A 26,285-nucleotide genomic window follows, 5' to 3' on the forward strand; every position below is an offset into this window, starting at 1 on the left:
TGGGCACGATGACCTCCCTCACATGAGCATGCAGAGCCCTCTTCTCTCACACAGTCCCAGTGAGGCCAAGCAGCTCCTGCCCCTCTAGAGCCTCCCTGGGGAGGGTTCCCCTTGCTGCAGGAGGTGGTGTCTGCTGAGGCTGGCACTGGGTGCAGTCACCTACAACTCACCCTGCAGAAAATTCCTGAGCTTTGGAAACAGAGACTATTGGCTTCTGCATCTTGTCCCCTCCTCAGGCCCAAAGGCTGTTGCTCTGGGCAGCTTTTCTGCCTGTGCCCCCTCCCCCAGCCCTGGATCTGTAGAGCAGGCAGGGATCACCTCAGGTACCTCTGTGCCCACTCAATCGCCCTGGCACTTGGCCTCTTCCTCAGACTGAAGTCACTCAGCCCTGATCAGATTTGCACCAGCACTGGCACCTCCCTCCTGGTTAGGAAAAGGGAAGATGAGGGTCATCAGGAGCATAGAGGAAGCAGAGGAGCTGAGGAAGTTGTCTGAGTAAGGTAATAGCCCCAAAAAAACCTCTCCAGATGAGGCTCAGAGAATGAGGACCTACTTGGTACCCATCCAGGATGAGTCAGGAGAACCCCAATGTGCTCTTGGGCCACTCCAGAGATAACATATCCACAGGCCCCCATGCTCCCACCATGGGACAACTACAACTACCTGAAGGGAGGTTGTAGCCAGCTGGGGCTTGGTCTCTTCTCCCAGGCAATCAGCACCAGAACAAGAGGACACAGTCTCAAGCTGTGCCAGGGGAGGTTTAAGCTGGATGTTAGGAAGAAATTCTTCCCAGAAAGAGAGATTGGCCATTGGGATGTGCTGCCCAGGGAGGTGGTGGGGTCACCATCCCTGGAGGTGTTTAGGAAGAGACTTGGTGGGGTGCTTGGTGCCATGGTTTAGTGGATCAGATGGTGTTGGATGATAGGTTGGGCTCAATGATCTCAAAGGTCTTTTCCAACCTGGTTAATTCTATCCTATTCTATTCAATCCTCAGAGGTGAGTCTGGAGGGGGATACATCTGTCTCTTGAGCAGCACCCCAGAGGGCCCTGCCAGAGGCCTGGGACATGGGCATCGGCTCTGAGGTGACACCAGCCAGGGTGTCTCTGCAGCACCAGCAGTTGCTAAGCAATAGTATCAGGCTAGTGCCACCACTGCTGCTCAGAGCTGGAGCAGGAGCTGGCAGGGTGGGTGTGCTGGCATCCCCCACATGCCCTTCCCAAGGAGCAGCAAGTGTGGTGCCTTCCTTCAGCCCCAGAGGCTTTTCTGAGGGGATTTCCCTGTGAAGGGAAGCCACAACCTGGCATGGCCTCAGCAGCCAAGGTAGGACACCTGTCTGCTTCCCTCAGATGTGTGCTAGATATTTTCTCCCCTGGTGCTCCCAAGGGATGGATCCCCAAACAGCAAGCTCACAACCACAGACACCAAAGGGGATATCCAGACACACTCCATGCCTGCACCATCCATGTCTGAGTGCTGGGACCTGCTGCCCTGTAGGTGAGCAGGTGCTTTCAAGTCAAGGCTCTAAAATGAAGTTTCAGCCATCTCTTGAACAGCAAAGTCAGGGTGGACTCTGTGTACCTGATTCATCCTCTGCCAGCAGATAGGAGGAGACACAGCAGTCTGTCTCATGGGTTCACAGGCTCACAGGATGTTAAGGGCTGGAAGGGACCTCCAGAGATCATTGAGTCCAACCCCCCCCCTGCCAAAGCAGGACCATAGAATCCAGCACAGGGCACACAGGAATGCATCCAGATGGGTCTTGAAAGTCTCCAGAGAAGGAGACTCCACAGCTTCTCTGGGCAGCCTGCTCCAGTGCTCTGTGACCCTCACAGTGAAGAAGTTCCCCCTCGTGTTGAGGTGGAACCTCCTGTGCTGGAGTTTCTATCCATTGCCCCTTGTCCTCTCACAGGGTGCAAGTGAGCAGAGCCTGTCCCCTCCCTCTTGCCCCCCAGCCCTCAGATATTTGTAAGCATTTATTAAATCCCCTCTCAGTCTCCTCTTCTCCAGACTGAACAGCCCCAGGGCTCTCAGCCTCTCCTCATAGGGCAGTGCTCCAGTCCCTCAACCATCCTGGTAGCTCTCCATTGGACTCCTTCCAGCAGACCCCTGTCCCTCTTGAACTGGGGGGCCTAAAACAGGACACAATACTGCAGGTCAGGTCTCAGCAGGGCAGAGTAGAGGGGGAGGAGAACCTCCCTGCATCTGCTGTACACATTCTTAATGCACCCCAGGATCCCATTTGCCCTCTGGGCCACAAGGGCACATTGCTGCTCTTGCAAAGCTGGCTCTTGGCATGCAGAAGCCTCTTTCTGCTGGGACCTTTCTACCTAGACAAGGGATTTGCCTCCAAAAGGGCTGGAAACATGGACTCACAGTCAAAAGCATTGCTTGTAACACAGATTGCTCCAGACTGGAGTGTTTTGCCATGGGGAAACAGTGAGCAAGTCCCAAGGGAAAGACATAAATGCCTTGTATAATGTTTGTTCTTTCCTGTGCCACCAAAAATGAGACATTTCTGGTACTTGCCGTGACTGCCAACACTGACTGGAGAACAGAGGAGCCCCACGGAGAGGAGAGGGTGAGGAGGGGCAGCAGACACGAGTGGGTGCCTGTGTGCAGGCATGTACATACCTGGGAGAAGCTTGGGCTTTGTGGCATCTCTGTCCCCCTCCAGACTGCTGCTGCCAGGCTGGGATGGATCCCACCACCTCCTGCATCCCCCACAACACCTCAGCTGCCCCCTGGCCCATGCTCACTTCAGGCAATCCAGGGATGATCTGGGAGCACACATATCCCATGGCCTGCTGTGCCCACCACTTCCCTGACCCCAGCAATGCCCTGTGCCCATCTGCCAGCTGGGAAAGAGCCAACAGCTCCTGAATGTTGCACTGGAGCTTGTTTCACCTTGAGCAAGCCAAGGGGGAGTGGGGTGACATTCTCAAAGCACAGATGTGCCAGTGGGTGAGAGGGAGGGAATCACCTGCCCAGGAGAGTGGGAGCAAGGCAAGAGCTGTGGGCTGGACATGAAGGCAGAGGAGTGAATGGTGAGAAGCTCTGAGCAGAGGGGAGAGGGGCATCTACCTGCTTGTGGCATGGCCCTGCAGGGTAGCTTGGTGACCCACAGCCACTCTGAGAGGGAGCAGGCACCCCAGGAAGTGCTGTGTCTAATCACAGCCCCAGGCTTGATGGCCCTGGCCCAAGCAATTCCTTCTCACCAGAGGAAAGTGCAGCTCCACATCAAGAAACAAAATGTTGAATGCTGCCCAAGCCACCAGCGTGGCCTTGGCCCAGCTCATCCCCTGGGCAAAACCTCACTGACTGCTTGCAGGCATCCCCCCCAGCTCCAGGCTATGGGCAGCAACCAGCCAGCTACCAGTCCTGATTTCCAGCCTGGGGGAGCAGCAGATCTGTGCCCTGCAACAGAGCTGTGCCCTGCAGCAGAGCTGTGCCCTGCAGCAGATCTGTGCCCTGCAACAGAGCTGTGCCCTGCAGCAGAGCTGTGCCCTGCAACAGAGCTGTGCCCTGCAGCAGAGCTGTGCCCTGCAGCAGATCTGTGCCCTGCAACAGAGCTGTGCCCTGCAGCAGAGCTGTGCCCTGCAACAGAGCTGTGCCCTGCAGCAGATCTCTGCCCTGCAACAGAGCTGTGCCCTGCAGCAGATCTCTGCCCTGCAACAGAGCTGTGCCCTGCAGCAGAGCTGTGCCCTGCTGTCTGCTTTTAATTTGTCCCATGCTCTGCCAGGCTGCCCAGCAGCAAGCCCAAACCTCTGGGTGCCCATAACTATTTCAAGTCCCCCTCAGTGCACCCCTGAAGCTCCTGGCACTCTTTTGCTGTGCATCTTGCAGAACCCAAGGGCACTTCCATGATGCCAGTGGGTGCTTGCCCCAGCAGAGGCACCACCAAGGAGTAGCTTTACCTCCTCACTTTGTGGCTTCATTCCAAACCTATGGAAAAAGCAGTCCAGCTTTGATCCCTTCCAGATGAATTGGAAAACCTTTCACTAAAATCTCCCAGCACCCTCTGGCCCAGCTGGTGCCAGCCTCAGCCCTCAGGGCCACACAGGTGCCCATGCCAGGGGAAGGGCAGCGCATGGAGACCCACGTGCCCAGCAGCTCCTGGCCAGGGCCTGTCAGGGCATCTCAGACAACTTGCTGGAGTTACTCAGAGAGAAAAACATCCGAGGCTGGCGGCTGTATGAGTCACCATCACCAGGGAGAGGGCTCCAAGGGCTCCTCAGCACTTATGCAAGTGCCAGTAGCTGCCAGGGCTGCCTCAGCCCGTGGTGGGAGCAGTGTCCCAGCAAAAGCCACCCGTGGGGGCTGGAGACATCCTCAGAGGAGCACCAGCCACTCTGCCCTTAGGCAGCCCAGCCTCAGGAGTGGCTGTGCCACAGCTGCCCTGCTGTGGGCACCCAGAAAAGCTTGGAAAGGGGAAGGATTGTGGATTTTTTATATGATCATTTTCCACCCCCCTGCAGTTCTGGATTGCTGCCATCAGGAGAGCAGGCACGAGGATGGCCACGCCAGGGTGGCATCCTGTGTGCAGCTGGCACAAAGGAGCTGGCAGCAGGCAAGACAGAGCTGGGCAGAGCTGGGCAGAACTGGGCAGAGCCAGACAGAGCCAGGCAGTGCTCTGGGGAATAGTCTGTGCCCCCTGCACAAGGGAGGGCAGAAGAGGGCTGGGGCACAGCAGGCATGAAGCCCATGCAAAGGGAAAGGAGCTGCTCAGGTACTCGAGGAAGCTGCTCCACACACCACTCTTCACCTCGCTGAGCAGCTCCAGGAAGACTCATCCCCCTGCATGGAGGAGACCTTGTGCCAGGCAGCAGAGCCCAGCTGGAACCCAGTTCCTCTGTGGAGCAGGGCGTCGGCAGAGCTATGGTCACCCAGCCCTGGAGTCCTCCCTAAATCTCCTGGGGAGGGGGTGAGGGGTGGGCCCTGCAGAGCTCAGAACAAAGTGCTTGGTCGTGGGGCTCCCGGAGAGGCTGGAGGGGGCAGGCCAGCATCTCCCCGGGTCCCTGTGAGGGTACAAGCAGTACCCCCAGTGCCACATCGTGCCCCTGCTCAGGATCGGGGCACGCACATCCTCTCCCGGTAGCCACACACGCTGTCCCCGTCCCCTGCGTGGCTGGCGCTGACGTCAGGCAGCAGATGCAGCCTGTGCCCAGCAGCCTGCAGTGGGGGTGGCACCGGCGGGCGCCTGCAAATACCATGGCTGCTGACGGTGCCAGTTATTCTTAGCACCCGTGGAGGCGAGAGGGCCTGCCTGGCAGCACGGCCGGGAGCCGGCGGGCTCCCCTCAACCAGATGGCACAGCTACGTGCACCGGCTCCCTCCGAGGTGCCAGCGGGGAGGGGATGGGGAAAAAGGCACGGCCAGATTGTGCCCGGAGGCCTGTCTGGCGCTGACCCATCTGCAGCAGGTCTCTGCAAGGAGAGGGGTGGCTCTGGAGTTGCTCTGAGGTCGGGACAGGATGCAGTCCCCTCTCCCAGCGCCCCCACCCGCCGGGTTGCCCCTAAGATGGGCTGTGGCTGCAGGACCTGGGCAGAGCCCAGAACTCACAGCTCACAGCTCGCAGTAAGCCTTGGCACATGGCTCGGGTGTCCTTTCAAGGAGAGGAGTCGGCATGACTAGCACAGAGCTGGTCGAGCCCAGGTCCCCACACAGCCCCATGAATTCCCTCTGTGCTCTCCTTCCCAGCCCAACACCCCCTCCACCCCGGGGGGCTGCAGGAGAGGCAGGGACAGGACTGGGATCCCTGCTTTGAGCCAGCAGCAGAGCACCCCACACTTCACCCAGGGGAAGGGAATCCCATTTAGAGCCAAGAGAGCAGTACGGAGGCTCCCATGCACCAGCCTGACCTGCCCCCAGCTCCCTCACTCTGCACCAGCCCCAAATAGGTCCTCACTCCCTCCAGCTTGTTGGCCTGTGCCAGCTATGACTCGGCAATGGCAGTGCCTCTGCCCGTGCCCGAGTGCAGGCTGCCTCCCAGGTGCCCTTGAGGGAGTGTGGAGCTGCAGCAATCAGCACCGTCCCAGCCCCAGGAACAGCAGGACCCAAAAAGGCCAGAGCTAAACATAGGAAACCTACTTTTCAGCTGTCAGCAGCAGCAGCAGGGCTGGATGCCCACTCCTGGCTGATGGCCGTGTCCCATCACATGGCTCTGGGATCTGGGGCTTTAGGAAGCCCATCAAGGCTTGCCAGGCCTGCAAGTGAGAGGGTGGCAGCCCATGATGTGCCAATGACAGATGCAGAGCAAGGAGCTGCTGTGTGGGGCAGTGTGCTGTCCTTGTGGCTGCCCTGGGCCCAGAGAAGCAGCTCTCAGAATGGCTGGAGGGGCCATGTCCCGGGATCTGCAGACAAAGAGCAGAAGGAGCCCACAGGGACTGGCAGCCTGTACTCTGAGCTCCTTCTAGGAGGAGTCCGGGGATGTGACCTGTGCCCCGGGCTCCTTCTAGGAGATGATGCCACCTGCTGAAAATAGTAGCAGCCCCGACGCACTACACGACAGGCCTGGACGGCAGCCACGGGAAGGAAGGAACAGTGGGCAGCACCGTGCCCAGCCTGGCACAGGGAACCGGCTGCCGGGACGGGCGGGACCCCCGAGCCGTGAGCACGGCAGAGGGGCAGAGCTGGGGGAGGGCAGGAGGAGGGAAAGGGGTGCCAGCCCTAGGCACAGGCAGGGAGCCGTGTCCTACCCCCCGTGCCCACGGGATGGCAGTAGTCTCCCGCGGCTCCTGCCGGGCCCCCACCCCACACCCCGCCCCAGCGACCCCGCCGTGGGCAGAGCTCTGCCCGGGGCAGCAGCACAGCAGCGAGGCGGGGGCACTGGACAGGACCCCCCTGCATAGTGCATGGTGGCTGTTTTCCAGACAGACAGATGGAAGAAAGTTCAGTGCCCTCCTGCTCCCGCGGGCCCTGGCAGCAGTAGGGTCCCCAGGACCCCACTCACCAACCCCACTGCCAGGCTGTGCCAGTGCTGCTGGCACACCCCTTTGGGGCAGATAGCCCAAGGACCAGTTTCCCTTCCTTCCCGTGGGTCGCAGCCCCTCGGCAACCACTGGAAGGGGTGAGGAAGCCCCTCAAGAGCAGTCCAGAGCATCCACCAGTGCCCCAGAGAGAAGGGACAGCCCTGTGGCAGTCTGTGGGTCACCTCTCCTTTGGAGTTCGCCTGGTTCCAGCATTATCCCCGGACTGCCAGTCACCTTGACCCCATGCTGGACCCTTTGGTAGTGCCACCTGCACTGGCAGAGCTTAATCCTGGCCTGTGCCTGGGGCTCTGGAGTAGCACAGACTGAGAAGCGCTGCCTGAGGGTCTCCTTGGCCACTTGCAGAGTTGTTTATCTGTGGCAGTCGCTGTCTTGTGCTTTCCTTGGTTACTAATGGACTGGAAAGTGCTTCACCCTCATGTGATGCAAATGCATCTTCCTCCTTCTTGCCAAATAGGGAACAGAAATGTTTATTCAACCCTTCTGCCTTCCTTCAGCAGTGGCTGCCCTGTCCGCATCTCCTGTGAACCTGGCTCTGCTGCTGGCACCTCTGGGGCCTGGGGCTTTGGGTGGTTTTGCCCTGATGGATTTTGACCTGGTTTATCTCTTATCAACTCCATGCCCTTCAGACCCACTGCTCTCCTCCCATTGCTGCTGCCCGCAGCTCCTTCTATCGACCCATTTGCAATTCCTGCTCCTCCCGCCACCTTCACCTCCCTCCTGCCCACGGTGGGCTTTGCCCACTCTTTCCCTTGGGCAGCCCAGGCACCCCTCAGGTCCTGGGCCAACCCTTCTCCAGCAGCTCTTGCTCCTTCTGCTCAGATGAGGCTCAGGATCTCCTGGCTGGCTTGGTGCTTTGTTGCCTGGTAGTTGGTACCACCCAGCCCTGCACACACCTGCCCTCTCTCACCCTGTTTCTGCGTGTGCTCCCTAGCCAGGACCTCAGCACCCTCCTGATGCCCATCCTGCCACGGCCTCGCCATCTCCAGATCTCGGCTGGATTTGTCCTGTGTCCCAGCAGCATCAGGGCAGCATGAGGTGCCACATCTGCTCTTCACCAGCCCAAGGATCAGTGGGGCTTGCTAGCAGGACAGATGTTCCCAGTGGGATTCAGGAGTGTCAGGGATGTCACTTTTACCCCTCCTGAAGAAATTTCCTTCCTCCTTCTGTGCACCCAGCACCAAGTCACAAACTTCTCCCTATGTCCTTGGCCATCCCAGCTCTGCATGCACGCAGAACACTGGGTTGCAAGTGACCTTGGGGGCCACCTGGTTCATCCTCTCACATTTCCACCGGTGCTGGTTTCTGGCTGTGTGCTGAGCAGTTACATCAGGAGCAGAGGGTGTGCCATGGCACTCCCAACTCTTCTTCATCCTGGGGGCTTTGCTTCCTCTTTCCTTCTTTTCCGTCCCTGCTCCGGACCCCCGGGGCCCTTTTCGTTCCCCTGACAAAGCCTCAGGGGTGGTGCTGAGGGTCTGCCACAGCCCCTCTGAACCTCCCTGCTCCTTCCCCGGGATGAACAGAGCGGGAGTCTCCGCCTGGGTAGGGAGCACCTTGGCCCCTTTGCCGTATCCCGGGTCGCCTCGAACCGAGCCGGGAGTGCTGGGGAGGGGGGCAGAGAGCGGCGCGGGGACCCACGCGTGGGGGCGGTGGCTGGCGGGGGCCGGGCCGGCGGCGGGGCGGGCACGGAGCGGAGCGGGGCGGGTGCCCGGGGCGGGGCGGGCGCGGGGCGGGCTCCAGCCGGGCGCGTCCTGCCGCCGCTCGCCCTCCGCGGCCCCGGGAGCGGCCCCGGTTGCGCCGCCGTGGCGACGCGCGGGGGGGTCCCGGGATGTCCTCGTCGCCCCCGGAGGAGTGCCGGTCGCCGGTGGGGCTGGACTGCTGCAGCTGCTGCCTGGACCTGGCCAACCGGAGCGGGCTGGAGGAGGGGGCCGGGGGCGAGAACAACAACCTGGGCAGCCCCACCGTCAGCAGCTTCCGGCAGCTGCAGGAGCAGCTGGTCCGCAAGAACCTCAACACCGACAAGCTGAGCTCCATCATGCGCCAGGACTCGCTGGAGCCCGTCGTGCGGGACCCCTGCTACCTCTTCAACCAGGGCATCTGCAACAGGAACATCGACCAGACCCTCCTCTCCATCCTCCTGCTCTTCCACAGGTGGGTGTCGCCCACGCATGCCGAGGGGCTGCCAGTGGGATGGGTGCCCCTGGAGCCGGAGCCGGAGCCGGGCTGGCTGTGTGCTCGGGAGCTGGCAGTGTGGGGGCGAGACGTGGGGACAGCAACCACGGGGCTGGCAGGGGAACGGGCACTCGTCTGACCCTGGGGAGGGGAACCTGTACGACCGCGGGCAGGGGGACCCCTCTGCCCCTGGAGCTGAGTAGGGTGGCAGTGCTGGGGGTTTCTAGGTGGGAAGAAGCACGATCAGCAACGTGTGGCAGGAAGCCCAGTCTGCCCACTATGGGTGGTGCCAGCCCCATCCCCGGGTGCGGGTCCGGGTGGCTCTGTCCTGTGATGGCCAGCAGTGCCCCTCTGTCGGTGCCCTGTCTGTCCAGGCAGTGACAACAGCCTGCAGCTGTGTGTCTTGGTCCCTGGACCCTGTGTTCATCTCCCTGGCTACATCTTACCCACACAGACATTGCCTGCGGGGCCATGGACAGTGCCCAGTGTCAAATGGGCATCGTCCTCTTAGTCCTGTGTGGAGAGGGCCAGCTTGTCACTTGGCAAACCGTTGTGCTGCATCAAAATCCACCTTCAGAGTTAGTGAGAAACTGGGTAGGAAGCCTGAGAGCCTTGCTGCCAGGTCCTGTGCTTTCAGCAGCCTCCCCCTCTCTCCCTGGAGTATACTGCGTGGAGAAAGACTTGGCCTGGGTGTCATTCCCTGTCCCTGCAAAGAGGCAATGCCCCTGACTGAGTTGCTGTCTGGGCCCTGTGCAGGCTGCAGCAGGAGGTGCTCTGGGCTGGTGCCATCCCTTTGGGCTTTACCCTGCCCAGGCATGAGCATAGGGTCCCTCCCTGCTCCTGTGCACTGGCATTCCAGGCAGAGGAGACTGGACAGGGGTCCCTGGTGCTGCCATGCTGCAGGATCCTCTGATGAGGTGGACCCCAAGGACTGGGAGGGGACAGAGCTGTCTCTGGTCCTGCACTGGCCCCTCTGGCTCTTTGATGGGGCTGGCCCTGGTGTCCAGCTACCCTGGCAGCGCCTGTGAGCCAGCAGGTAGCAGGTGGTGCTTCAGGCCTGGGGGTCTTCATCCTGTCCGTGGGAGATCCGAGCTGGACCAGGGGTTGTGCAGGGTGGTAGCACCCGGAGCGGCCTGTGGCTTCGGCGGGCGAGAAACATCCCCCGCCCGGGGCTGAGGGGACATGTGGCCCATCAGTGCACGTGTGGCAAGCATCTGTGTGACTGGCAGGGCAGGCGGCAGCTCTGGGGCTCGTTCCTGCGCCGTGGGTGGGTAGCGTGCAGGTGGGTGCGGGCAGCACCCACAGGCTGGCAGACGCCTCCCCATCCCCTCTCTGTGCACCTGCAGGTGTGCCCCGCAGCCACGCACAGGCGTCAGAGCCACCTTGGCTGCCCTGCCTGGCGCAGGAGGGGGGTGGGCTCACACGTGGCCGCCCCACGCGGGTGAGCCAGCCGGGCGCTGCGTGCCCGCCTCCGTGCCCTGCCAGCGTCTCACGCTGAGCCCAGCCGAGCAGAGCCAGGCAGGCTGCTCCTCGGAGCTGGCCTCGGCAGAAGGCTCTCCCTGCGCTTACATAACCACCAGGCTGCCGCTCAGGTGGGAAAGGAGGAGCTGGGACGCTCGCCAGGGCAGCCGGCTCCTGCCAGTGCAGCGAGCAGCGAACCCACCCAGCCGGGAGAGAGGAACGGCAGCGAGAGACTTTGCTCCGTCAGGCTGCAGCCAGTTGGCATCATGGGTGGAAAGGGGAAGCGAGACATCATCACTGGCACGGGCTGCCAGAGCTGGGTGTCAAAGCCAAGCATCTAGGCTGCTCACCTGCCCAGGTGGTGGCTGTGCCCACGGGTGAAAGACAGGTGATGTGGGCAGCATTTGCTGCTTTCATGCCCTTCCCCTCAGGAACAGGACCCACAGTGCCCCTGGTGAGCATCAATGGACTCTGCTGAAGTAGGGAGGAAGTGGCAGTGCCAGGGGACCAAGATTTGTGCCCCTTGGTGATGCAGTGCCCATGCTTGGCGCCCATCTTCATGCCCCGGTGTGTGCTGTATCTGGAGAGGCTCCAGGCATTCCCTTATATGACAGGCTGTGCCACAACACGGTGTGAAGCTGTGGGGTCCCTCCATCACACTCTGCTTCCAGGCACCCTGCTGCCAGCCTGGGCTGTAGACCCTGTGCCCCTGGGTGGCACAGCACAGCCTGGATGCTGGAGGCAGGTGTGCCCACAGCTGTGTTTGCTGCTGTTTGGCTCCAGCCTGAACTTTCTCCTCCTGGGGAAGGAGCCAAGATACCCAAGAAGTGATAGCATATAAAGCAGGGAATTGTGGGTGCCAGAGGAACACCCCGATAACAGGCTTGATATGGGCACCATTGCTGCTGGCACTAGGGAACCCAAGCAGGTTTGTGCCCCTTGTTTAGCTGATGTGCTCCTACCCTGGCACAGGAGGATGGGGAGGTTCCATGGATGCACACAGTTGTGCACAGCATGGGAGGACCAAGCAGCTGCATCTGGAGCACAGGTCTGGTTCTAGGCCTGATGGAGGTAGTTCAGCACATGATGGATCAAGCCCTGGACTCCGAGGGTCAGGATCAGATCGGTGCTGGGGGTCTCAGGCAGCCCACAGCCAGCACTTCCAGCCCTCCTGTGTGGTTCCCTGGCTGTGTGGTGCCAGGCTCTGTCTCCTTTGCCTGCTGCAGGGATGCTCTGCGGGATGCACAGGGTAGGGATGCTCCAGACCAGGTGCTTGCGAGGATGATGCGCCTCAGGAAACCCTCCTGCTCTGAGACTCTGTGAGGTTCTTTTCAAATAGGGCTTCTCCCCTCCTGGCCCCCTCATGGGGCATCATGAACTGATCTTCAGGGACACCAAGCTGGCACTGAAACACCAGGTACAGGGAGGCCAGCTGTCACCATGCTCAGTGACACATCTCCTCCCCACAGGTGCCAGCATGGTGGGCAGAGAGGTCTCCACCATCCCTCCACAACACCAGCACTACTCTGAGATTGTTCTCAGACCCAGGTGTAGCCTGAACAAGCGTGGGCTGTGGAGAGCAGCCCCATGACTGTGTGGCACCTTTCCCGGTGCCAGGGGGCTGAGAGGAGGTGGTGTTGTGGGAGGTGGAGGGAGGCACCCTCCTGGGTGCCTACTGGCGTGTGATGAAGCAGGGCCCCGCCTGGCTCTGGGGTGGGGAGAGGAGATATGTGCCAACCTGCTCGCCCACATCAACCAACCTGTGCCAGCTCTCCATGCCCATCTTCTCCCAGATCACATCTGGCAGTCTGGCAAGCCTGTGCCCCATCCTGGTCCAGGCAGTGAGGGGACATCTCTGCCGAGCTGGACCCTCTCTGGGCACTGTGGGACCTGCTGCTCTGCCAAGCAGGGTGGGCAATGACCCACCTGTAGGTCCAAGCCCTGAAAATGGCCAGGGCCACCTTCCCTAGGTTCTGTGCCAGCCATGGCACCTTCAGGGAAGTTAGGAAATGCTGCCCTGCCGCAAGAGGCTGGGGAAGGCCAAGCTAGGATAGGAAAAGCCAGGCTGCACCGTCTCCCCACCATGAAGTCAGGCTGGTGAGCAAAAGCAGTGCCAGGGTGGCATCTGTAGCAAGGGCACCACTTGTTCCCATCTGTCAGGTGTCACTTTGCGGCGGCGGCATGGGAGGAGGAGGTGGGGACAGAGCCTAAAGGGCACCCGGGGAGCGCATTCCTGCGGGAGAGTGGGCAGGGGCACAAGGCGGCATTGACAGAGAGGGGCTGCAGGGAACAGCCTGAGCCTGAGAGGGGCGTGGGTGTGAGGCCAGAGCCTGCTATGGGGCAGGGTGCCCGGGCAGGGGCCTGGCACCGCTGCCCTCCATGCTCAGCGCCGGTGTTTGTTTGCTGTGCTCTCGTAGAACAGGGCTGCACGTGCCCGTGCCCGTGCCCCGCCACAGGCTTTGCCCAGCCACAGGCCGGCAATGCTGGGAGCTTTCACTGCAGCAGCCACAGCCTTGGCTCCAGGGACCAGCTGCCCTTGGCCTGCCCAAATCCTTCCACTGCCTGGAAGGTGCCAGCCAGTCTGCTGTGTCCACCTTGGCTTTTATCGTGGGCATCCTGCCACCCTGGGACCCCTACCCCGTGATCCAACAGGCTTTGGAGTGATGTTGTCACAGACCAGGGCCTTCTGGATGGGGGACCCTAGCAGCACTGGGCTCAGCCATGGCACACCATGCTTAGCAAGGCTGGCAGCACCATTCTTGTCCCTGCCAGCACCACTCCTGTCCCTGACAGCTTCTGTGAGACTCAGTTCCCTCCATGGAGCAAGGACATTGCCCCACATTCCCCAGAGTGCAGAAGAACCCTGCTCAGCCCCTCCAGATGAAATCATTTGTCCCTGACAACAAGGTTATGGCCAACAAGGCCTGGCACAGCTGATGCCAACATCAGCTGTCCGGCAATCTGTCACCTCAGCCTCCCGAGGATGCTCAGATGCTGCCTGTGTGCCAGGGCACGCACCCAGCTCCAAGCAGGATGGGTGTAGGGGTCCTAATGGCAGGCAGGGACAGCAGCACAGCTCCAGGGCAAAATGCTGGCTGGGATTTATTTCAGAGGTTGAACTTTAGCTGTGGGAGAGGTTGGAGCTGAAGCAGGCTACCAGGAGGCTGCCCTGATCCCAGCATCATGCCCCCCAGTTCTTTGGGGATCCATGGCCTGATTCTGGGTAGTGCTGAGACTGGTACTGCTGAGTTTGGGTCTGAGCTGGGGCTGGGGCTGGCACACAAGGGAAGCTTTTTACAGCCTGGCTGGCATCTCAGCTCCCACTGGGCACAAGGCATGGGCATGGGTGCAGTGGGCAATGTCTTTGTGGGTGCTCTGTGTCTCTGGGGTGGTCCTTGGTGCTGATATTCAGCACACCTCGGCCTGTGTGGGACAGAGGGCATCGGGGCGCTCTGACCATGGCATCGCTATGTGCACTGTAAGGTGTCTGCCAAAGTGAGGGAGGGTGCAAGCAGGTCCTGCCCTTGGGAAGAGACTGAGAGCCTGTTCACAGAGGGCAGAGGATACCCCAGGTTATGGAGGGTGGGGGAGTGGGGTGGTGTGAGGGCTGGGAGGGGTTGCAACCTGTCCCAAAGTCACGCTTTGGTGATGAGCTCTGAGTTAAATTTATCCAGGTTCTGCACATTGCTGGCTTGGGGACAGGAGCTCCTCAGCGTGTCCCTGCCTCAGAGTTATATATAATATATAGAGCTGAGGGGCTGGTACACAGCTGAGGGCTGCCCAGGGGGTGGCCAGTGCCATGGGGCAGGACGAGGTGTCACCATGGCACCGAGAGACACCGTCTGGTGTCTCTCGGTGCCATGGGGACACCTCGTCCTGCCGGCGATCCCCCATGGCACTGAGCAAGCAGGACTGCTCTGGGTGGTTTGGAGGCAGGAGATGGTCTCAGGGTTGGCACCCCAAGGTGCCCGCTGGCAGCCGCCGAGGCTGGGCGCACACAGAGTCACGGCAGCACTGCAGGTCCACGTCCTGCCGACTGCTCATTGTCTTTCACGTTGTTATTGTTCTGAAATGTCAGCGGGGGCTGAGGGGGGCGGGGGAAGGGGGGTAAAGGGGGGGGGTTCTAACGCAGCGTCCCTGCTCAGAATGCCCGGGATGCCTGGCAAAGGCCAGGCTGGGTATTAATAACCTGCCATGCTCAAGATGCTCAGCCCCGGCGCGTCCTCGCCTGACCCCTGCGAGCTGCCTGGCTCCGCTCGGCTCCTCTCCTGCTCCTCACCCCTCCCCTCACCCCCCGCCCCGGGATCTGTCTGGCCTCACACCCCCACCCGGGGGAAGGGGTGCTGAAGGGGGTGCTGGGAGTGCCCCCCAAGCATCCCCGCTGGGCCAGACAGAGCATGCCAGGCTTGGGCACCTCTGGAGAGGACGTGGAGAGTTCAGGGGTTCCCTTGGCTGTGAAGTGCTGCAGGCAGGAAGAGCTGCTTGGGCTGCAGGGGTGCGAGGCGCTGCTCTCGCCGCTCCCCAGCCTCTCTCCTCTCATTACATAACGAACTGGCTGCCAATTAGCAGGCCTGGCACTCCTGCACGCCGCAGGGCAGCCACTGCCAGTGCTGAACGTGGCTGCCGAGCGCCCGCTCCTGCCTGCTGAGTGGCCTGGCATCGCTCTGGGTGCATCACGGAGGCCCTGCCTCGGGGTTCCTCTCTCGGGCTGGGGATCTCCAGAAAGCCAGCTGTGCCTGTGAAGGGCTTGAGGAGGGCAGAGACCAGACTGGCAAGCCCCTACCCACTCACTCCGGGGTTCAAGGGCACCTGGGTGCGGTAGAGGGTGCCTCCAGCATCATAACCACCTCTGCTCTGCTGCTGGTTCCCTGAAACTGGACCAGAGGAGGGCAGGATCTGGGGGTGATCCAGGACAGACTGTCCAGGATGGGCTACGAACTGAGGACAGGCCTGAAGCTGACAGCCAGGGCTGGCAGGAGCCCTGCAGGGTAGGGCAGGGCTAACCAAGGGAGGTGATAACATGGAGTTCCCTTGCAGAACTCCACCCCACATGGCCCGTGGGTGTGAAGTGCTTCCTCTGTGGACAGATTTGTGGGTGAAAACTCTGCTGTGGGTTCTGTCCATCCACTTCCAGGGGCTGGGCATCCCTAATACACAGGAGACAAGGAATATGGCTGTGGGCTGGCCAGGCACAACAGTGGTGGGCACACCACAGGGGCTTTTGCTGGGCTGTGCCATACCTGTCGTGCTCACCCTGGCACTATGGGACCATGGGGCGCCGGGTGGGAGCTGTGGAGCAGCGGGGTGCTGAGGTTTGCTGCAGGGCCCCTGGCAGGGTGCCCAAAGGGCAGCAGCATGGGGCTGGTGTTGACAAGCAAGGCAGGAGGCTGGGCTGCCCGCAGCAGAGCAGCCCTTTTTCCTCTTCCCCTCCTGCCCCAGCATGCCGCGGTGGGGGAGGTGGCCGTGGCTTGGGGGGCTTCCTACGTACAGCGTGGCAGGGGGAGCTCTGCTGGAGCAGGGTCATCTCTGAGCTCTCTCCCTGACTCTGCTGGTGGGTAGGGGGCAGCTGCTACTGGGGTGCTCCGGGTGGGGGACACGAGAGGAAGAAGGGGGGCCGGTGGCAAAGTTAGAGAAGGCAGAATTGCAGCTCTCAGCAGGCCAGCGCTGGGGTGTGCACTCGCACGCCAGAAAGCACAGAACTGGGAGTACAGCCAAGTACCTTTATCGGAGGAAGCAGGCAGCCCAACAGCTGGACGTGGGAGCCTGCCAGCTCCCCCCGACAACCGCCAGCCCAACAGGTTGGAGGGGTCCCCCCACCACAATCTCTGCCCGTGCCCTGCTTGCCCCGTGTGGGGGACATGTCCCCTGCCCACAGCCCAGAGGAGTTGGCTCTGCTTTCATCAGCAGTTAAAGGCGGGGGAGGAGAGGTTCCCCCTCATCCCTTCCCGACAGCAAACCCTCCCTGGGCTTGCCCAGCGTGGCAAGAGCCCTGACTGCCCTGCTCAGCTCTCACAGTGGCTCTGGTGTCCTCGAGCCCTGCGCTGGATCTAGCAAGGCCAGCAGCACTGGCTCTGCAGGCATGGGCTTGCAGACCGTCCTGGGCACCAATACCCAGAAGGGGATGCCCTCTGCTCTGTAGAATCACGTGTCCTGGGCTGGGGGATTTATGAGCCTTCCAAGGCTTTGGTGGGCATGAATCAGGTCCTTTCATTCTTTCTGGTTTCACAGGGCTGTTATGGGTCCCTGGAAGGCACCATCTGAGCTGGGGGTGTGCCAGGCCTGCAGTGAAGAGCTTGGCTGGGACATCTTCAGGATGAGGGAACCAAGAGATGGCCAGAGTGTGTGCTCCAGCAGCTCTGGTCCCACTGCACTTGGGACTGGGGCATCAGCCCCATGCCCACGCTGCAGGGCTGACAGGTCCAGTTCGGGATGCTGGTGGTGGGGCCACACATGACACAGCTGCTCAGGGGCAGTCCCCTGGCATTACCTCTCCCTCCCCAGCCCCAGGATAGGGCTGTGGTAAAGAACTAGGGGCTCCATAGAGCTGTCCCCTACTCAGCCCTTCCCTTCATGGGCTGCCACCATCCCCAGCCATCACCAATGTCCCTAGCACCCCTTTGTCAGCTCCTGCTGGGCATGGCTGGCACTGGTGCTTGGTTCGCCAGTCCCCTTGGCCAGCACAGCGCTGGCTGCAGGATTTTAGGCTGTGTAAGGCAGAGTTTTCTTAGCTGTGTGTTTGCAAGCAGCGGCTTTTCCTCTCCTGCTCTGCTCTGACCCTTCGAGCTGGGGCTCTGGCTCTGCGGAGCAGCCTGGGCAGCCTTGGCTCTGTGCCTTTCCCGCGTTGCTCTCCGAGGCCAGGCAATAAACATTTCCCACGCCTCAGACCCTCTGAAGGGCCTTCCTCCCATTGAGCAGAGTCCTTGGGAGAGAGCAAGCCAGGAACGCTGCCATGGAGCAGTGGGAGCAGCCTGGAGCTAGGGGACAGCAGAGGCTGAGGACGGGGATTGCTCCTCCAGCACTCCTCCTCCAGTCCCCAGCAGCCGACAGAGCAAGGGCATCCTGCATGTGGCACTGTGGTGCCTGGCACAGGCTCAGTGCAGGACACTCGATATGACAGCATGTCTTGTCCCTGGGGCTGTGGGGACAGGGCCATGTCCCTTGATCCACACCATGGTGCAGATGTGGGGTGCCAGGAGATGAGAGATGATCCTTCTTGTCCCATACTCCTGCCAGGCTGAGCCCTGCGGGGTCTGCAGCCCAGCTGCCTTCATGCCTCCGTGTCCCGTTGCAGAGGAGGGGGTTGTCACTAAATGTCACCAAGTGATCAGGGTGGCACCTCCTGGGCTGGTGAACATGCTGTGTGTGGGCTGGCTGGGGGGCTGCTGGCAGCTTTGGGGTATCCTGCAGGGCCATTGTTGGGGGTGGCACCAACAAATGGCTGGTGTCACCATCTCTCCAAGCTCCTCAATGACAGCCACGGGATATTTTTTCTCCAGAGAGCACAACAATTAGTGTCACAATTACCCTGCATCACTGTTACTGTTCCCAAAATAACTACAGGCACAAGCCAGGGCCCTGCCTGGTGGACCTCCCGTGGCTGCACATGCAGCAGGAGCTGCTGTGCCACCGGCCCCTGCTCGCACTGGCCACTGGCTCACGCCACTGGCCTCTGCCCAGCCTGACCATCACCATGGCCTCTGATGGCTCTACAGTCTCTGCTCTTTAGGGAGAGCAACAGGAGACACTGACTGCCCTGCTCTGCTGCTGCCAGGCCCCGAGGAGCAGGAGCAGTGCAGTGGGAGAGGAAGTGGATGCCTGCTGGACTGGGGCCAGCAGCCCAGCAAGTCTGTCTGTGGGGGGCTGGGAAAGGGCCCCCCCACTGTTCAAGGCACAGCTGGAGCCCCATGCAGGGTCTGTTGCTATGGGAGGCCTTTGCACAGCCCACGGGCTCCAGAACAGGTCCGTCGGGAGAGCAGATGTGAAGCAAGGACCCAGCGGTGTGCTGTGAGCTACTGTGCCCAGCCCTGAGGTGCCAGTGGGGCTGCAGCAGGGCTGCCCTGTGGAGCAGGGGTGCCCTGCTACACACCATAGCTCCCACAGCATGCGTGCAGGCAGGAGCATGAGGCTGCGTCGCTGAGTCAGGGCAGTACCGGCGAGGAGGGGGGCACTGTCTGCAGGGTGTGCAGCTGCCTGTGTGCAGCATGCCTGCCTGTGTGGGCATGGGCACCTGTGCAGGCAGGGAGCAGGGCTGTGTGCAGGCAGGGTGCATGTCTGCATGCAGGGCTGTGTGCAGGCAGGGTGCAGGGCTGTCTGCAGGGCTGTATGCTCACAGGGTGCATGCCTGCATGCAGGCAGGGTGCAGGGCTGTGTGCAGGCAGGGTGCATGTCGGTGCAGGGCTGTGTGCAGGCAGGGTGCAGGGCTGTCTGGAGGGCTGTGTGCTCACAGGGTGCATGCCTGCGTGCAGGCAGGGTGCAGGGCTGTGTGCAGGCAGGGTGCAGGGCTGTCTGCAGGGCTGTATGCTCACAGGGTGCATGCCTGCATGCAGGCAGGGTGCAGGGCTGTGTGCAGGCAGGGTGCATGTCGGTGCAGGGCTGTGTGCAGGCAGGGTGCAGGGCTGTCTGGAGGGCTGTGTGCTCACAGGGTGCATGCCTGCGTGCAGGCAGGGTGCAGGGCTGTGTGCAGGCAGGGTGCAGGGCTGTCTGCAGGGCTGTATGCTCACAGGGTGCATGCCTGCATGCAGGCAGGGTGCAGGGCTGTGTGCAGGCAGGGTGCATGTCGGTGCAGGGCTGTGTGCAGGCAGGGTGCAGGGCTGTCTGGAGGGCTGTGTGCTCACAGGGTGCATGCCTGCGTGCAGGCAGGGTGCAGGGCTGTGTGCAGGCAGGGTGCAGGGCTGTGTGCGGGCAGGGTGCAGGGCTGTCTGGAGGGCTGTGTGCTCACACGGTGCATGCCTGCGTGCAGGCAGGGTGCAGGGCTGTGTGCAGGCAGGGTGCAGGGCTGTCTGGAAGGCTGTGTGCTCGCAGGGTGCATGTCGGTGCAGGGCTGTGCGCAGGCAGGGTGCAGGGCTGCCTGGAGGGCTCCGTGCTCGCCGGGGGCATGCCTGCGTGCAGGCAGGGTGCAGGGCTGCCTGGAGGGCTCCGTGCTCGCCGGGGGCATGCCTGCGTGCAGGCAGGGCGCAGGGCTGTGCGCTCGCAGGCTGCGCAGCCGCCCGCAGCGTGCGTGCCCATGTGGGCCAGGCACGCACGTGAGGCTGCGAGGGGCGTGGGCGTGCCGGCGCGGGGGGTGTGCCCGTGTGTGCAGGGCCCACACGTGTGTGTGCATGTGTGCAGGGCCCCCACGTGTGTGCCGGAATGGATCGGCTGCGAGCTGTGCCTCTGCTTGCACCCGGAGGTTTCTGCAGCAGGAGCCAGACCCCCGGGGCGGTGCGGGGGGCGGGCTGCAGTGGGGTGAGCTGCACCCCTGCCAAGGTTGCGTCCCACACCCTGCGTGCCGTGCTGCCCGCCCTGAGATTCCTCATTCCGCACGAGCTGGGAAGGAAAGAGGAAGCAGAGCCTTCTACACTTCCACCCTTGGGAAGCATCCCTCCCTTGGGCGTCTCGGGGGAGGGGAGCATCCTTCCCAGCCCACCCCCAGGCAGTGGTGGCATGGGCAGGGCTGGGCAGTACCCCAGGAGAGGTGGCAGGTTGGCAAGGAGCTTGCTGCTGCTTATTTTTGCACAGCCTCAGCACTATGGAATAAATGTTGGAGGGGCAGAGCTGAAGCAATCTCTTCCTGCTGCACCTCCCTGTGTCACTCCAGTAGCTGTGGAAGCCACCAGCTGATCCCCAGCTCTCAATGCATGGAGAAAGGGCTGGGCAGGGCCAGGGACTCCAGAGTCATGGGGCAAGCGCCACCAGCCAAGCTCCATCTGTCCATCCCTGAGCCCTTGGTCCCTGGCACTCATAACTTCGGGCTTTCTGTTGGGAAAGGAGAGGTGCCAAGCCCAGGAGTGCCATAGCATGGTAGATGGGGATGTGAGGAAACTGAGGCACGGCTGCTAGGGCTGGAGTCTACACAACCTTTCTCCCTGCTGCTGACCACCTCTCTGCAGGAGACAGAAGGTGGCACAGAAGTTGCTGATGCAGCCAACCGTGGGAGCAAAAGTACTTCTCTGCTCTTCCCCTGTCCTCTCCACAGGAAGACAGGGCACCTTCCTGGAGCTGCAACAGGAAACAGTCACAGAAACCCCGGTGTGGGTGGCCTGGGCTTGTTTCAGACGAGGGGACAGAGCTGTGCCCTGTGTCCTGGGGGCTGCCACCCTGCCCACCACCAGCCACCCTGGGCACAAGCACACACAGGGCATCTTTCATCTGCCCGTGGAGGGGGGCAGCTGCCCGCTCCCCGCTCAGCACCCGCGTGGCTCAGGGTGGCACACTGGCTCCTGAAAGGGCCAATTGAGTGTGGCTGAGGTCATCCACCGGCATGTTTACCCCGTGCCCACAGTCCCGGGATGCGGCCGGCACCCAGGCTGTCCCTGCCACCCAGCTGGCCAGGGACACACAGCTGCGGGCAGAGCTGGCATTGCTGCCAGGGAGCAGAGGTTCTGGAGCGGGGTCGAGGGCATCAGCATGGCCTTCCAGCCACCGTACTCCCCGAGCCTCTTCAGGAGGAGGGACTGGTAAGTAGGGTCTGGCATGGGCAGGGTTGGGGGACATGTGCCAGCCCCGGGGGCTGGGGGGGACAAGCCCTTGGCAGCTCTATGCAGGACCAGTCCCCTGGCATGTGCTAAGCTGGTGCCAGCACAGGGCAATGTGCATCATCCCCCCACAGAGGAGGGACAAACGGGTCCCACATGTGTCCCCCTGGGGAGAAGCAGCCCTCCCATGGGCAACTCCCCCACCAGGGAGATGATTCTTCCTCACATCCCCACATCAAATCTGGGTGCCTCAGGGCACCTGCGCATGCCCACCCATGGTTTACGGGCAGCACAAGGTCCCACGTGAGGTGCCAGTGTCCTTTGCCACTCTGGACAGTGTGGTCCTCATCCTGCCCTGGGAAGGAGGCAGTTTACTCAGGGAAAAGCTGGTGAGGTCTTTCTCTAAGTAGCAGCCATACTGCACCGTGCCTCAGTTTCCCTTTCTGGCAGTGAAATGCCCCTCTGTCCACCCTCAGCCCTTTCCCCAGTGAGGGAGCACCACAACTCATCTGCTGATTGGGTTACCCCTGTGCTGGCACCTTCGAGCCAAGTGATGGGCACCTTCAGCACCTTTGGACTGGGGGGGTTGGGGTCCTCTGCAGCATCTCTGGGGTGAGGTGACTCTGCCAGCACTGAGGGTACTGTGCTGTGGCACAGGCTCACATAAAGTTTGCTCAGCTTCAGCCTCTGCCATAGCTTGCCAAGGATGAGCCCACAGGGTCAGTGGCAGAGAGGTACCTGCCTGGGTCCTGGGCAAAGTCCCCTCAGGTCCAGGTCTGGGTCCAGGTCCAGATGCAGGGGCAGGGCTGGGTGCAGGTCCAGAGGACAGAGATAAGCATGGGGCTGGCAGAGCAGCCAGCCAAACACAACGGGGGCATCACCCTGGGACGAATGCCAGCCTCGTGCCCCTCGTGTTGCTGAGGGCATTTTGGGGGCCCTTGCACAGAGGAGATGGCACAAGTGGCTCTGCGGGTGTGGTGCCAGACCGGGTGTCACTTCAGCCCTTGCACGCCCATGTGCACACGCAGGGCCGCCGTTCCCGGCTGTGCAGCCCCCAGCAACCCCCGTAGCCCCAGCACCGTCGGACACCGCAGCCCCTGCCTCGCCGCAGCCCGGGGAGCGGCCTCAGCCCCGGCGCGGGTCCGGCCCCGCTGCAGTGCAGGCCCCGGCCGCGGGGCGGCCCCCCCCGCCCGGCGCTGCGTTATGCAAGGGCGGGCGGGGCCGGGGCGGCTTGGCAGCGGGGGAGGCTTGGCACGGCGGGGTTGTTGTTGCCTGCCGGGGTTGTTTTGCGCTCCGGGGTTGTTGTTCCCTCCCTGTTTTGTTCCGCGCACCCGCGTTGTTTTTCACTCCCGTTTCGGGTTGCGCTCCCGGTTTTGCTTTGCACGCCCGCGGCTGCCCTCCTGCACACCACCACTACCCCACGGCCCTGCTGTGCGGGCACCTGCGGGCACGCACCCCAAAAATACAGAGAGTGGTTCTTCCTCTGAGACCCCGGGGAGTTTCCCCCCTCCCCAGCTGCACCTCCATCAAAGGAAAGGGATGTTTAGGAATGTGGGGTGGCAGGGTGGGTGCCAGGGAGTGCCAGGGGTAGATGGGGTACCAGGGCTCTGGTTGCAGAAGATGAGGGGTACAGGAGAGGCTGCACAGATGAGGAGTGTAGAGTGGTGATCACACAGTGCTGAGAGGGCAAGGGTCTCACACTGGGAGGGGGCTGTGCTGTGTTGTGCTGTGCTGCAACTGTAAGGTGCTGGGGTGCTGCAGTGGGGTGCAAGGGTGCAGCCCCTGGGCGCAGGGGTGCACGATGCAGGGATGCACACTGCAAGGGTGCACGGTGCAGTGCAAAGACGCAGGACCATCTGGTACGGTGCTGAAGTGGGGTGCAAGGGAGCAGCCCCCGGGTGCAGGGGTGTACGGCGCAGGGACGCACACTGCAAGGGTGCACGGTGCAGTGCAGAGCCGCAGTACCGCCTGGTAGGGGTGCAGAGGTGCAGAACTGGGGTGCAGTACCGGGGTGCAGTACCGGGGTGCAGTACCGGGGGCACAGGGGTAGCAGCGCATTACCGAGGGTAGAGGGGCAGGGTACAGTACTGGGGGCAGAGAACCAGGGCGCGGCGCTGTGGGGCTACGGGCGGGCCCGGGCCCGCTGGCCCCTCCCGTCGGGGCGGGCACCGCCGATATAAGCGGGGGCGGTGCAGTGCTCGCTGCAGTGCGTTCGGCTCTCTCTCGTCGTGCAGCTTCTTGCGGCCCTAGCCATGAGCACCGGCATGTACCAATCTCCCATGGAGGTGGCTGTCTATCAGCTCCACAACTTCTCCATCTCCTTTTTCTCCTCCCTGCTCGGGGGGGACGTGGTTTCCGTGAAGCTCGACAACAGGTAGGGGCAGCCCTAGTACCGGCCGCTCTCGCCCCACCGCTTTCCGCCGTGGCCCGAGGCATTGTCCGGGCTTGGGTGGGGGGGGGAGGGAGTCGCGGTGTATTGTATCTCCGCAGCGGGGCTGCCTGGTGCTGTGTCCCCCCGTGACGGGGGAGCTTCGGAGGGGTTGCAGCAAGGAGTAGAGGGGGTCAGGGTGCACGGATCCGAGGGAAGGGGGTGATCGAGGCCCGTTGCTGACGTCTGCTCCTCTGCTCTTTTCCAGCGCTTCCGGAGCCAGCGTGGTCGCCATCGACAACAAGATCGAGCAGGCAATGGTGAGCTGCTGCCCCCGCCGCACCCCTGCTCCTCACTTCTCGGGGGTTCTGCCGGCTCGGGGCGCGGTCCCTGCTCCCCGGGTGGGTGCTGTGCCCGGGAGGGGGTCCCCATTCCAGAGCCAGTTATTGGGCAGAGCGGCTCCTTTGTCTGCCCGCCGCAGCTGGCCGGGCTTCGGGAGCGCCGCAGTGCGCAGGGGGCTGCTGGGCGGGTGGGGCCTGGGAAGGGCCCTTCAGGGGTGGGGGGTGACCAAGGCCGGTCCCATGGGTGACGAGGACCTGCAGGCTGCTAACCCTCCATCTGGGGACCTGGAGAGTGCTTATGGAAGCAACAAGATGCAGCGGGGGGAACCTGGGTGCTGATTTGGGTGGAGGCTGCAGTGAATGAGCACTTGGCCCTGGCCGGGGTGGGGGTCAAACAGCCTTTTGGAAAAGTGATACTTGTTGAGTGCCTGGGGGGAGGGTGGAAACAACCCCTAGGGTATACCCCTCGAGTAATCAGTCTTTTCTATGGCCTTTTGCAGGACCTAGTGAAAAATCACCTGATGTATGCGGTGCGGGAGGAGGTGGAGGTCCTCAAAGAGCAAATTAAAGAACTCTTGGAGAAAAACTCCCAGCTGGAGCGCGAAAACAGCCTCCTGAAGACCCTGGCCAGCCCCGAGCAGCTGGAGAAGTTCCAGTCACGGCTCCCTGCAGAGGTCCTGTGCCCGGAGGAGCAGAGCCCCGGGGTGGCTGCCCCGGCCCAGCACTCCAGGGGCTCTGCGGTGTAAGGTGGCTCTGTCCTCGGGGTGGGCAGAGCCACAGAACTCTTTCTACTTAATCTCCTGCAAAATCGTTTCCACCTTCATCTCACACGAAGGACTGCCAGAACCCCGGCGCTGAGCCGTGCCCCCCGGGCAAGCCTGGCCAGCCAGCAGAGCCAGCGGCCGTCTCCTGCACGAGGATGCTCTTCTGCCAGGGAGACCTGGGCAGCCGACCCCTCCCCATCCAACCGCCAGCCGTGTGCCAGGAGTAAACCTATGGCCTGCCTATCCCAGGCGCTACCAAAACCTGGGGATCCGCAGCACCCTGGCACCTTACTGGGAGTCCACGGTTGGAAGGAGCGCGTGCCGAGCCCCCGTGCCTTCCCTGCGCTCTGCAGGGGGGGGGTCTCTTTCTGGCAAAAGCCTGATGTTGGAGGAAGACCGTTGTTTAGTGAGTGATGCAGATGTGTCCCGCTGCCTACCTGCCCAGGAGCGTGCCAGCCCTGCACCTGACCCTGAGCGGCACTGGCGGTGGCAGTGACGGTGTAGAGCACAGCTGTACACACATCAGTGTGGGGATTACAAAGAGCAAAAAGCTTGGTTTGGTAGCTCGGGCATCTTCTGTAGCTGTATCTATGTGTAAATGTACGCATGAGCGGTGCCCGTGAGGGGCCCGGCCCTGGGCCAGCCATGCCCACCTCTGTACAGCTTGGGAACTGGAGGCAGGACTGGAAGCCAGTGGCTGTAACTGGGTGGCCGACGCTACAAGTTGCACGGAGGAAGGGACAGAGTCGCCCTTCCCTGGCATCACCGTGCCCGCCATCTGTCAGCACCGGGAGGATCCAGACCGACCCCTGGGCAGAGCCACCACAGGAACTGTGCTCCATCCCTGGGCTGGGGGGAGCCAGCCCGTGCTGGGGGCTCCCCACCTTCCCCAGCCAGCTCTCTGGGAAGTGACAGGATGTCCCTTTGGATGTCAGAAGCGGTGACACAGTTGTGTAAATCTAGGTAGAAAAGGCAATAAACTTTACTTTTTATATAAACATGCGCCCCAGGCTCTGTCTCTGGCTGCCGTGGGGGGAGGTAGTGGTGGTGGGAAGCGGGGGCAGTGTGGGTCACTGGGTGAGGGGCTGGGGCTAGTGGGATGGGACTAGGGAGGATACTGAGCTCAAACCTGCCAGGGGCTGGGAAAACCTGGCAGCTCCTTGCATTTGAAGGGGGTCAGTCTCCCCCTAAACCACCCTGGTTGGGCCAGGATGGTGTTTTGAAGATGTGAGCAGGAACTCTTTCCCCAGGAGCTGGATGTGCAGCAGGGAGAGGTCCTGACTTGCTAGGACTCTGTCCTGGGGTGTCCTGTCTGTGACCAGGGCTGTGTGCTGGGGGAGCAAGCTGGGAGGAGGTTCTTCTCAGGTGTGCACCCCCGAGGTCTACTCTTTTTTTTTTTCCCGTGGTTTTGGTCAGTTGCTTCTCACATCTTGAACCACAGGGTGAGGGTCAGAGGATGGATCAGCTGGACTAGACAGTGCTGGATGGGGGCTGGGAGTGCTCCAGTGCTATCCTAAGG

At 62.0% G+C, this 26,285-nt stretch overlaps 1 protein-coding gene across 2 annotated transcripts; it reads left to right on the forward strand.

Annotated features, from left to right (window-relative positions):
• Positions 1-8,740: 8,740 nt before the first annotated feature.
• Positions 8,741-25,764, forward strand: TSC22D3 (TSC22 domain family member 3). 2 transcript variants are annotated; one of them, XM_054169391.1, is made up of 3 exons: positions 8,741-9,138; positions 23,930-23,981; positions 24,503-25,764. In XM_054169391.1, the coding sequence occupies exons 1-3, from the start codon at positions 8,816-8,818 to the stop codon at positions 24,746-24,748; spliced, it is 621 nt and encodes a 206-aa protein (XP_054025366.1). In that variant the 5' UTR covers positions 8,741-8,815; the 3' UTR covers positions 24,749-25,764. The 2 variants fall into 2 exon arrangements, with proteins under 2 accessions (XP_054025366.1, XP_054025367.1); XM_054169392.1 differs by lacking the exon at positions 8,741-9,138 and adding an exon at positions 23,496-23,667.
• The last annotated feature ends 521 nt before the right edge of the window (positions 25,765-26,285 follow it).

This window comes from Dryobates pubescens, chromosome 18 (assembly GCF_014839835.1).
Source record: "Dryobates pubescens isolate bDryPub1 chromosome 18, bDryPub1.pri, whole genome shotgun sequence".
Lineage (NCBI taxonomy): Eukaryota > Metazoa > Chordata > Aves > Piciformes > Picidae > Dryobates > Dryobates pubescens.

Bases quoted from the DNA above. Each gene is read 5' to 3' on its own strand.
- TSC22D3 (XM_054169391.1), top strand. From the start codon at position 8,816: ATGTCCTCGTCGCCCCCGGAGGAGTGCCGGTCGCCGGTGGGGCTGGAC. The intron at 9,139-23,929 runs GTGGGTGTCGCC...GCTCTTTTCCAG, and splicing joins ATCCTCCTGCTCTTCCACAG to CGCTTCCGGAGCCAGCGTGG. The intron at 23,982-24,502 runs GTGAGCTGCTGC...GGCCTTTTGCAG, and splicing joins ACAAGATCGAGCAGGCAATG to GACCTAGTGAAAAATCACCT.